Source organism: Pongo pygmaeus, chromosome 8 (assembly GCF_028885625.2).
Source record: "Pongo pygmaeus isolate AG05252 chromosome 8, NHGRI_mPonPyg2-v2.0_pri, whole genome shotgun sequence".
Taxonomy (NCBI): domain Eukaryota; kingdom Metazoa; phylum Chordata; class Mammalia; order Primates; family Hominidae; genus Pongo; species Pongo pygmaeus.
The window spans coordinates 74,580,277-74,592,768 of record NC_072381.2 but is presented as its reverse complement, the minus strand read 5'-3'; the positions used below and the strand labels follow the sequence as shown (position 1 = coordinate 74,592,768).

The 12,492-nt window shown below is 39.8% G+C and overlaps 1 protein-coding gene and 1 pseudogene across 16 annotated transcripts in view; both read right to left on the bottom strand.

Annotated features, from left to right (window-relative positions):
• Nucleotides 1-12,492, bottom strand: part of HERC4 (HECT and RLD domain containing E3 ubiquitin protein ligase 4) — a 153,913-nt gene that overhangs the window by 83,333 nt on the left and 58,088 nt on the right. For all 16 annotated transcript variants that reach the window (XR_010127504.1, XM_054436715.2, XM_054436713.2 and 13 more), the window contains one exon: nt 10,010-10,170. Coding sequence is in view for 15 of the 16 variants with exons in the window: in XM_054436715.2 (XP_054292690.1) it covers nt 10,010-10,170 (161 nt within the window). In the remaining variant the exon portion in view is untranslated. The remainder of the gene's footprint in view (nt 1-10,009; nt 10,171-12,492) is intronic.
• LOC129006722 (POU domain, class 5, transcription factor 1-like) lies at nt 6,225-8,706 on the bottom strand (annotated as a pseudogene).

Below are 12,492 nucleotides of genomic sequence, written 5' to 3'. Positions count from 1 at the left end.
CTCCATAGTGGCTATACTAATTTACATTCCCACCAACTGTATACAAGGGTTCCCTTTTCTCCATAACCTTGCCAGCATTTGTTATTGCCCTCTTTTAGATAAAAGCCATTTTAACCAGAGTGAGATAATACCTCATTTTAGTTTTGATTTGCATTTCTCTGATGATGTTGAGTACCTTTCATATACCTGTTAGCCATTTGTACACCTTCTTTTGAGAAATGCATATTCAGATCTTTCGCCCATTTTTTAATGAGATTATTAGATTTTTCCTATAGAGTTGTTTCAGCTCTTTATATATTCTGGTTATTAATTCCTTATCAGACGGGTACTTTGCAAATATTTTCTCCCATTCTGTGAGTTGTTTCTTCACTTTCTTGTTTCCTTTGCTGTGTAGTTTTTAATTTGATGTGATCCCATTTGTCCACTTTTGCTTTGGCTGCCTGTGCTTGTGGGGTATCACTCAAGAAATTTTTGCCCAGACCAATGTCCTGGAGAGTTTCCTCAGCTTTCTTGTCATAGTTTCAGGTCTTCGATTTAAGTTTTTATTCCATTTGTGCATGCTTTTTGTATACAGTGAGAGATAGGGGTGTATTCGTCTGTTTTCATGCTGCCAGAAAGAATTGCCTGAGACTGGGTAATTTATAAAGGAAAAAGGTTTAATTGACTCACAGTTCAGCATAGCTGGGGTGGCCTCAAGAGACTTACAATCACGGCAGAAGGCGAAGAGGAAGCAAAGCACCTTCTTCACAAGGTGGCAGGAAGAAGTGTCGAGCGAAGTGGGGTAGAGCCCCTCATAAAACAATCAGATCTTGTGAGAACTCACTCATTATTACAAGAACAGCATGCAGGAAACCACTTCCATGATTCAATTACCTCCACCGGGTCTCTCCGTTGACACATGGGGATTATGAGGATTACGATTCAAGATGAGATCTGGGTGGGGGCACAAAGCCTAACCATATGAGGGGTCTAGTTTCATTCTTCTGCATACGGATATCCAGTTTTCCCAGTACCAATTATTGAAAATAATATCCTTTTTCCAATGTATGTCCTTGGTGCCCTTGTCCAAAATGAATTTACTGTACATATATGAATTTATTTCTGAGTTCTCTGTTCTGTTCCATTGGTCCATGTGTCTGTTTTTATGCCAATATTATGCTGTAATTTTATTGGGGTCTGTCTCTTGTTAGCTCTAATAATATTTGCTTTGTATATCTGGGTTTTCTAGTGTTGGGTGCATATATATTTACAACTGTTATATCCTCTTGTTGAACTAATCCTTTTATCATTATACAGTGACCTTCTATATGTTCTTATACTTTTTGTCTTGAAATCTATTTTGTCTGATGTAAGTATAGCTACTCCTGCTCTTTTTGGTTTCCATTTGCATGGAATATCTTTTTCCATCCCTTTATTTTCAGTGTATGTGTGTCTTTATAGGTGAAGTGTGTTTTTTTGCAGGGAGCAGATCACTGGGTCTTGTTTTTTCATCCAGCCAGCCACTCAATGTCTTTTGACTGGGCAGTTTAGTCCATTTACTAAATGTTATTATTAATAAGGACTTACTCCTGACATTTTAAAATTTGCTTTCTTGTTTTATGGTCTTCTCTTCCTTCTTTCCTTCCTTCTTATCTTCCTTTTTGTGAATGTGACTTTCTCTGGTGGTATGTTTTAATTTCCTTTTTTTTTTTTTTAATTTTCTGTGCATCTGTTAATTTTGTTTGTTTTTTGAGACATGGTCTCGCTCTACCGCCCACACTGAAGTGCAGTGGCACAATCATGGCTCACTGCAGCCTCAACCTCCTGGATCAAACAATCCTCCTACCTCAGCCTCCCAAATAACTGGGACTATGGGCATGTGCCATGATGCCAGGCTAATTTTTATTTTTTATATAAATGGGGTATCACTATGTTGCCTAGGCTGGTCTCAAACTCCTGGGCTTAAGCAATCCTCTTGCCTCCTGTTTTCTGATCTGATCTGAGGTTACCAGGCTTGCAAACAACATCTTAACTGATGACAAGTTTACTCTCATTACAAAAACAAATAAGCAAAGAGAAAACTGATAAAAACTTTACACTTTATCATCTTTTCCCCTGCTCTTTAATTTTGTTACATCTATTTATATCTTATTATACTGTATATGCCTTTACAAGTTGCTGTAGTTATTATTATTTTTTATCTGTTTATTTTAGTTTTCTTACTCAAGATGAGCAGTGCGCACACCACAATGTCTGTGTACTTACTATTACCAGTGAGTTTTGTACCTTCAGTTGATTTGTTATTGTTCATTAACGTCCCTTTCCTTCAGAATGAAAAACTCCCTTTAGCATTTCTTATACTACAGGTCTGCTGTTGATGAAACGCCTCAGCTTTTTTTTTTTTTTGAGACAAGAGTTTCCTCCTGCTGTCCAGGCTGGAGTGCAATGGTGCGATCTCAGCTCACTGCAACCTTCACCTCCCGGGTTCAAGCAATTCTCCCGTCTCAGCCTCCTGAGTAGCTGGGATTACAGGCGCCAGCCACCATGCCCGGCTAATTTTTTAATTTTTATTTTTAGTAGAGATGGGGTTTCGCCACGTTGGCCAGGCTAGTCTGAAACTCCTGACCTCAGGTGATCTGCCCGCCTCAGCCTCCCAAAGTGGTGGGATTATAGGCATGAGCCATCACGCCCGGCTGCCCCTCGGTTTTTGTTTGTCTGGGAAAGTCTTTATTTCTCCTTCACATCTGAAGCATATTTTCACTGGATATAATATTCTGGGATAAATGTTATTTTCCTTTAGCACTTTATATATGTCATGCCATTCTCTCCTAATCTGTAAGGTTTCCACTGAGAAGTCTGCTGCCAGATGTACTGGAGCCCCATTGTATACTGTTTCTTTTCTCTTGCTGCTTTTGAGATCCTTTCTTTATCCCTGACCTTTGGGAGTTTGATGATCAAATGTCTCGAGGTAGTCTTATTTGGGTTAAATCCGCTTGGTGTTCTATAACCTTGCACTTGAATATTGATATTTTTCTTTAGGATTGAAAAGGTCTCTATTACTCGCTCTTCAAATAAACTTTCTATCCCTCTCTCCCCTTCTACCTCTTCTTTAAGGCCAGTAACCCTTAGACTTGCCCTTTTGAGGCTATTTTCTAGATCCTGTGGGAGTATTTCACTCTTTTTTCTTTTGTCAACTCTGTATATTTTCATATATCATGTCTTCATGCTAACTCTTTCTTCTGCTTGATCAATTCTGCTGTTGAGAGCCTCTGATGCATTCTCCAGGTTGTCAATTACATTTCTAACTCCAGAATTTCCTTTGATATTTTACCATTGTTTTGATCTCTTTGTTAAATTTATCTGATAGGATTCTGAACTTCCTCTGTTTATCTTCAGTTTAGTTGAGATTTCTCAAAACAGCTGTTTTGAATTTCTGAAAAGTCACGTAGCTTTGTCTCTTCATGTTTGGTCACTAGTGCCTTATTTCGTTGGTTTGGTGCTGGATCGTCTTGATGTTTCTAAATTTTCAGCGATGTCTAAGCACTGAAGAGTTAGGTATTTATTCTATTCTTTGCAGTCTGTACTTGTTTGTACCTGAACTTCTTGGGAAGGCATTCCAAGTATTCAAAAGGAATTGAGTGTAATGATCTCAATTCTTCAGTCACTGCAGCCATCTGCATTAGTGGACACTCCAAGCCCAGTAAGACGTTTTTTTTGTTTTTTTTTTTTAAGAGACAGAGTCTCACTATGGTTGCCCAAGCTGGAGTGCAGTGGCTATTCACAGGCACAATCCCACTACTGATCAGCACAGGAGTTCTGACCTCCTCCATTTCCAACCTGAGCCAGTTCACCCCTCCTTAGGCAACCTGGTGGCCCCCCATTCCCAAGAAGCCACCATATTGATGTCGACCTTAGTGCAGACACCCAATCAGCAGAGCACATTACAGCCCAGAGCTCCTGAGCCCAAGCGATCCTCCTGCCTCAGCTTCCTAAGTAGGTGGGACTACATGCACACACCACCACGCCCAGCAAAACTGTGACTCTTGCCAACTCACAGAGGTACTGCCTTGGTGAACTTGGGTAAGATCTGGGAGAATTCCCCGGATTACTAGGCAGAGTCTCTTGTTCTTCTCGCTTACTCTCCCCCAAATAAATGAAGTTTCCCTCTCACTCTCTCTCTCTGTGCTGAGATTCTTAAGAGTTGGGGTAGAGGTGATGCAAGCACTCCCATGGCCACCACTGCTAAGACTGTGCTAGATCACACCTGACAGTACTGGGTCTCACCCAAGGCATGTAGAGACTAATTCCTGTCTATTGTTGATGTTTATTCAAAGCCCAAGGGCTCTTTAGTCAGCAAGTGATAAATCCTGTCAGGCCTGGGTCTTTTATCTTCAGGGCAGCAGCTTCCCTTCTAGTCAAAAAATTTTTTGTTGTTTTTAAATGGGAGACTTGAGTTTTATTACTCAAATCAGTCTCCCCAGAAATTTGGAGGCTAGGGTTTTTCAAGGATAGTTTGACAGGCAGGAGAATGGGTGCTGCTGACTGGTCGGGGATGTAATCATATGGATGTGGAAAACGTCCTTATGTGCTGAATCCACTTCTGGGTCAAAATTTTTAAATATTTTTAATAAGCAATAGATTCAAAGAGTTCAAATTCTCAAAAAATAGAAAATAATTAACACTCCTGTATATAGCCAAAAGAACTGAAAGCAGGATCTCAAAGAGATACCTGTACACCTATATCCATAGCAGCATTATTCACAATAGCCAAAAGGTAGAAACAACGCAATCGTCCACTGATATATGAATAGATAAACAAAATGTGGTATAAGCATACCTCAAAGATATTTAGGGTTTGGTTCCAGACAACTGCAATAAAGCAAATATCGCAATAATGCAAGTCACACAAATCTTTGGTTTCATAGTGCACATAAAAGTATGTTTATACTAGCCTGGGCGCAGTGGTTCACGCCTGTAATCCCAGCACTTTAAGAGGCCAAGGTGGGCAGATCACATAAGGCCAGAAGTTTGAGACCAGACTGGCCAACATGTTGAAACCCTGTCTCTACTAAAAATACTAAAAAAATTAGCCAGGTGTGGTGGTGCGCACCTGAAATCCTAGCTACTAGTGTGACTAAGCCACAAGAATCACTTGAACCCACGAGGTGAAGGTTGCAGTAAACCGAGATTGCACCACTGCACTTCCAGCCTGGGTGACAGAGCAAGACTCTGTCTCATTTAAAAAAAAAAGAAAAAAAAAAAAAAAAGGATGTTTATACGATACTGTAGTCCATTGACAAGAGTTGGTTTTTCTTTTTTTTCTTTTATAGAGATGACGGTTAATGTGGCCCCAGCTGGTCCCAAACTCCTGGCCTCAAGTGATTCTCTTGCCTTGGCTTTCCAAAGCACTGGGATTACAGGCATGAGCCACTGTGCCCAGGCCAATATACTGTAGTCTATTAAGTGTGCAATAGCATTGTATCTTTAAAAAAAAAAAAAAAAAATCCATATACCTTAATTTAAAATCACTTTATTGCTAAAAAAAAGCTAATGATTAATTGAGCCTTTCCAAGTCTTAATCTTTTTGTTGATAGAGGGTCTCACCTCAATGTCAATGTTGATGGCTACTGACTGATCAGGGTGGTAATTGCTGAAGGCTGGGGTAGCTGTGGCAATTTCTTAAAATAAGACACCAACAAAGTTTGCTACATTGATTGACTCTTCTTTTCATAAAAGATTTCTCCATACCAGGAGATGCTGTGTGATAGCACTTTACCCATGGAACTGCTTTCAAAAGTAGAGTCAAGCCTCTTAACCCCTGCTGCTGCTCTGTCAACTAAGTTTATGGAATATTCTAAATACTTTGTTGTCATTTCTATAATGTTCATAGCATCTTCACCAGCAGTAGGTTCCATCTCAAGAAAACACTTTCTTTGCTCATCCATAAAATATAAATGGATGAGGAGTATTTTTCTTTTTTTTTTTCTCTCTACCTACTGTGTCCCAGTCTTCTTCATTTAAGAAAAAAGTGATACATGATATGGGGATTAAAATCAAGAGCATCATTGAACTTCACCTTCCCTCCAACCAGTTGCCCCAAACTCCCCTGCCCCCACCCTTTGTGTTTCCAATTCCTTCCTTACTGAATGAAGAACTTAATCCCAAAAGCCCTGGCACAAACTCTGGGTTCTCTTTCCCTAGCTTCCCCCCTCTCCCTGTACCCCATTCCTAGAAGGGCAGGCACGTCAGTTTGAATGCATGGGAGAGCCCAGAGTGGCGACAGAAACAGGGGGAAAGGCACTAAGGAATACAGTGCAGTGCAGTGCAATGAGGGCTCCCATAGCCTGGGGTACCAAAATGGGGCTCTGAGGCCACAGGAAAGGACACTGGTGCCCTTGAGAAAGGAGACCCAGCAGCCTCAAAATCCTCTCATGGTGCATAATCACTGCTTGATTGCTTGCCCTTCTGGCGCCAATTACAGAACCACACTCAGATCACATCCTTCTAGAGCCCAAGCTGCTGGGCAATGTGACTGATCTGCTGCAGTGTGGGTTTTGGGCGCCGCAGGAATACATTCTCCAGGTTCTCAATACTGGTTCGCTTTCTCTTTCAGGCCTGCAGGAGGGTTTCGGCTTTGCATATCTCCTGAATATTTTCATTGTTGTCAGCTTCCTCCACCCACTTCTGCAGCAAGGGCCGCCACTTACACATGTTCTTGAAGCTAAGCTGTTGAGCCTCAAAGAAGCAGATGGTCATTTGGCTGAACACATTTCCAAGTAGAATCCCCAGGGTAAGCCCCACATCGGCCTGTGTATATCCCAGGATGATCCTCTTCTGCTTCAGGAGCTTGGCAAATTGCTCAAGTTCTTTCTGCAGAGCTTTGAGATGTCCTGGGACTGGATGAGGGGTATTTTTTATCCTAAGATTGCAGCAATTCAGTCACATTTTCAGGCTTTAGTTCTAGTTCTCTTGTTATTTCCACCATATCTGTAGTTAAGTTCTTCAAATGAAATCTTGAGCCCCTCAGTCATCCATGAAGGTTGGAATAAAATTCTTCTAAACTGTTATTGTTGGTATTTTGACTTCCTCCCACGAATCAAAGACAGGGTCTTGCTCTGTCACCCAGGCTGGAGTGCACTAGTATGATCATAGCTCACTGTAAACCTTCAACTCCTAAGCTCAAGCAATCCTCTTGCCTAAACCTCCCAAGTAGCATGTGCTACCACAGCTGGCTTTTTAAAATTATTTTCTGTAGAGACAGTGTCTCACTACATTGCCCAGGTTGGTCTCAAACTCCTGGCTTCAACTTCCTCACTTCACAAATGTTCTTAACAGTAACTGGAATGGTGAATTCTTTGAAGGTTTTCAATTTACTTTGCCCAGAACCATCACAGGAATCACTATACATGGTAACTACAGCCTTATGAAATGTATTTCTTAAATAATAAAACTTGAAAGTAAAAATTACTACTTGTTCCTATGGCAGCAGAATGGATGTTATATTAGCAGGCATGAAAACATTAATCTCCATGTATATCTCCATCTGAGCTCTGATGTGACCAGGTGCATTGTCAATAAGCAGCAATATTTTGAAAGCAATCTTTTTACTGAGCGGTGGGTCTCAACAGTGGGCTTAAGCCCATATTAATATATTCAGTACACCATGCTGTAAACAGATGAGCTGTCATCTAGGCTTTGTTGTTCCATTTATAGAACACAGGCAGAGTAGATTTAGCATAATTCGTGAGGGCCCTGGCATTTTCAGAACGGTAAACGAGCACTGGCTTCAACCTAAAGTCACCAGATGCATTAGACCCTAAAAGAGAGTCAGCCTGTCCTTTGAAGTTAGGCATTGACTACTTCTCTCAGCTATAAAAGGAAGTTGTAGAGGATATTTCCTTCCAATAGAAGGCTGTTTTGTCAACATTGAAAATCTGTTGTTTAGTATACCCACCTTCATCAATTACCTCAGCTAGACATGCTAGACAACTTGCTGTAGCATATACATCAGTACTTTTACATTATGGAGATGGCTTCTTTCCTTAAACTTCATGAACTAATCTTTGCTAGCTTCAAGCTTTTCTTCTGCAGCTTCCTTATCTCTCTCAGCCTTCAGAGACTTGAAGAGAGTTAGGCTGGATTAGACTTTGGCTAATCCTAATGTTGTGGCTGGTTTGATTTTCTATTCAGACTACTAAAATTTTCTCCGTATCAGCAATAAGGCTGTTTTTCACTTTCTTACCATTCATGTATTCACCAGAGTAGCACTTTTAATTCCTTCAAGTTGCATTAACAACTTGGATAACTGGCACAAGAAGCGTTGCTTTCAGCCTATCTGGGCTTTTGATATGCCTTCTTCACTAAGCATAATCCTTTCTAGCTTTTGATTTAAAGTGAGAGATGTGATTTAAAGTGAGAGATCTTCTTTTCACTTATATACTTAGAGGCCATTGTAGGGTTATTAACTGGCCTAATTTCAACACTGTTGTGCCTCAAGGAACAGGAAGGCCCGAGGAGAGGAGACAGACAGGAATGGCCAGCTGGTGGAGCAGTCAGAATATAAACGTTTATCAATTAGGTTTGTTGTCTTATATAGGTAAGGTTCATGGCACCCCAAAACAATTACATCAATGACCACTGATCACAGATCACCATTACAGATATAGTAACAACATAGAAGTTTTGAAATACTGTTAAGAATTACCAAAATGTGACATAAAGACACAAAGTGAGCATATATGCTGTTGGAAAAATGGTGCCAACAGACTTGCTCAATGCAGTGTTGTCAAAAAACCTTCAATTTGTAAAAATTCAGTATCAAAAATTGAGTAAAGCTTATAAGCTTTAGTAATTCTTGCAATATTTCAATATTTTTCATTATTATTTTATCTTTTATGGTGATCTTATATCACTAATTTAGTGATATAAGACAATGCACGACATGATCAGTGATCTTTGATGTTACTATTGCAATTCTTTAGGTGCCACAAACCACATCCATATAATAAGAACACGGGCATGCCTCATTTTATTGTGCTTTGCTTTACTGTGCTTCTCAGATACTGTGATTTTTACAAATTGAAGGTTTGGGGCAACCCTGCATAGAACAAGTCTATCAGCACCATTTTTCCAACAGCATGTGCTCATCTCTGTGTCAGCATTATTAAGCAATAAAGTATATTTATAAACTAACGTATACACAGTCTTTTAAGACATAATGTCATTATTGTACACTTAGCAGACTACAATATAGTATAAATATAACTTTTATATGCACTAGGATACCGAAAATTTTGTGATTTGCTTTATTACGATATTTGCTTTATTGCACTATTTGCTTCATTGCAGTGGTCTGGAACTGAGCCCACAATATCTCCAAGGTATGCCTGAATTATACAGCTTAAAAAGGAAGGAAATTCTAACATGTGCTACAACACAGATGAACCTTGAGGACATTATGCTTAGTGAAATAAGTGAGTCACAAAAAGAAACACTACTATATGATTCCACTTCTTTGAGGTACCTAGCCTAGTGTTAAGTCAAATCCATAAAGACATAAAGTAGAATAGCGGTTGCCAGGCACTAGGAAGAGGAGGGAATGAAGAGTTGCTGTTTAATGCATACAGAGTTTTAGTTTCCTCGAGATGAAAAGAGTTCTGGAGATTGGTTACATAATAACGTGAATATACTTAATGCTACTTAAAAAATGGTTAAGTCTGTAAATTTTATGTTGTGCATATTTTACCACAATTTAAAATAGAAAACAAAAAACCTCCCTCCCACTGGTATCTAGCCATCTCCTAGTTCCCATATGACCCACTCTCTGTAACTTTTACTTATCCAGAATTTCCTTATGCATTTACAAGTAAATATAAGCAAATCAAACAACCATATACATTGTTCTATATTTTGCTGTTTTCACTTAACAATATATCTTGGAATTCTTTCACAGAAATCTTCATGATTTAAGAGCAACATTTTAACAAGAACTTTAATATATGAAGGAAAGCTTTAATATGACAGAACTTACCAATATCTGGTAGACATTGCCCATTATAAGGGTACCAATTTCCTTTTACAGTAAAGGGACTTTTCCTGTTGCTTGTTGAACCAGTTCCCAGCTGCCCATTACCACCAAGTCCAAAAGAGTAAATTCGTCCTGATGAAGGAACAAAAGCAGAAGTGTGCTGCCTAGAGTAAAATAATAGAAAACCTCAGACTTAATGTTACCTTCCAACAATTTACAATGACAAAAGCAGAGAAAATATCAAAACAGGTAATTTTTCTTTTCAAAAAATAAATTAATAAAACCAATTGTAGTTCCAAAGCTTCTGTACAAATATTCATTAACAGCCTTAATCTATAGAATGAATTCTGCATCACATAGACAGGCTGCAGGAGCATGGTCCAGAAAACTTCCACTAATGTTTAAATTTTAAACGGCCTGGGTCTATACTGAAATCCCTTACAATAAACGATTCAGCACCAGAGTAGCATCTAACTATGTTGTTCAAGGAAGTCCCCACTACTCCCCTTGTCAAGTTCTAGTCCAGAGCTGTGATCTATGAAAGTCCTCCATTTGGGTATCACCGAGAAGTTTTAGGCTAAGAAATGGGAAGTAATCTAGTACCAATCAGAAGATTGTTACATACACTTATGCATGACAGAAACAATGTTCCTTTCTTCTGAGGAAAGTAATCTCTATATGTATGCACCAAAACTCCTCTGGAGGTACTATAGTGAAAGCAAACCTAAGAAACCACAGATCTGAAGCTAAGGATGACCCACCAATCCACTCTCAGTAAACCTATCCAACTCCTCAGAAAAAGTCTCCTTAGGCAAGCCGGGAAGTATTCCATTGCGTACCCTATCCATGAGATGGTTTTGCTGAGGGGACATGGCATCTCCAGGTCTCACCCTTGTTTCTATCAGGTCTTAGATCTTGTCTCTTGCCCTAAACCTTTTTGCCATTTGTGGCATATTGTTTATAAAAGTGGCTGAAATTATCCCTCTAACCATACCCATATCTTATGCAATATGACTGTCACAGTTGTTCCCAGCAAGACTGGAAATCTCTTTCTCCATGTCTTAAATCCAAGTCCTAATCTATAGCTTGCTTTGGCCAGCAGAAACAGCAATGTCTCAGTTCCGAGCCTATGCCTCACAAGTGGCTTTATACACTCTTTCTCTAACTTATCTTTAGGAATTCTGCTCTACCATCATAAGAATAAACCAAGGTTAGCAGCTAAAGGATGATCTACAATCTAGAACAGAGACAAACTGTCCCAGCTGAGGCTATCCTAGACTCCCAGCTCCTAGCCAGATCATCAACTGATGATCTAAGTCAGCTAAGATGAGAGCAGCCCAGTTAAGCCCGGCCAAAATTACTAAAACAAAGAACTATTAGCTAAATAATTATTTTAGGTCACTAGGTTTTGGAGTCGTTCTGTTTAGCGATATAAGCTAACTAATACATTACCCAGATTGGCAAATTCTTTCAGGGTAGCTCCAAAGTCAATTCAAACTAACAGCTTTGGTTTTCAAATTTCTTTTGTTTTTGCCAGGTGGAGTTCTCTTTACAACGTGGCAAACTCACATATGCTATTTTAAAGGGGTTTTGATTCAAGAGTTTTCAAGTTAGCTAGTCTGCCAGATTACTACCCTCCCTCAGGAAGCAGCCATCTCAAAGGAATGTATTAATAGTTTGAAAATTACTGCAATACTATTTTATTAAAACTCCTCCTCACACTGGCCTAATAAAGCACTGGTTCTTAACCCTGGCTGCATATTTGAATCATCTTGGGGTGAATCTAGGTAAAAATATATATTTTGGCCAGGCGTGGTGGCTCACGCCTATAATCCCAGCACTTTGGGAGACCGAGGCAGGTGGATCATTTGAGGTCAGGAGTTCGAGACCAGCGTGGCAAACATGGCAAAACTGTCTCTACTAAAAATACAAAAATTAGCTGGGCACGGTGGCATGCGCCTGTAGTCCCAGCTACTCATCAGGAGGCTGAGGCAAGAGGATCACTTGAACCTGGGAGGCAGAGGTTGCAGTGAGCCAAGATTCTGCCACCGCACTCCAGCCTGGGCAACAGAGCAAGACTCGGTCTCAAAAATATATGTATATATGTGTGTGTGATTATAGTATAAAGTGGGGTTCAGAGCCACTGCATGAACAGAACTACCTTAAGCTCTAGATTTGATGTAAGAGCTCGAAAGCACTTCATTATACTACTAGAATGTAAACTTTTTTCTTTTGGATCGTCTACTGATGGACTGACATTTTGGTAATCTTGACTGCTTCGTTCAGGAGGTTTTTGACAATGATTGAATAAGGAAATAATACATATTTCTTTTTAAAAATTTTTATTATTTATTTATTTTTGAGATGGAGTCTCACTCTGTTGCCAGGCTGGAGTGCAGTGGCATGATCTTGGCTCACTGCAACCTCCGCCTCCCGGGTTCAAGAGAGTCTCCTGCCTCAGCCTCCCGAGTGGCTGGGACTACAGG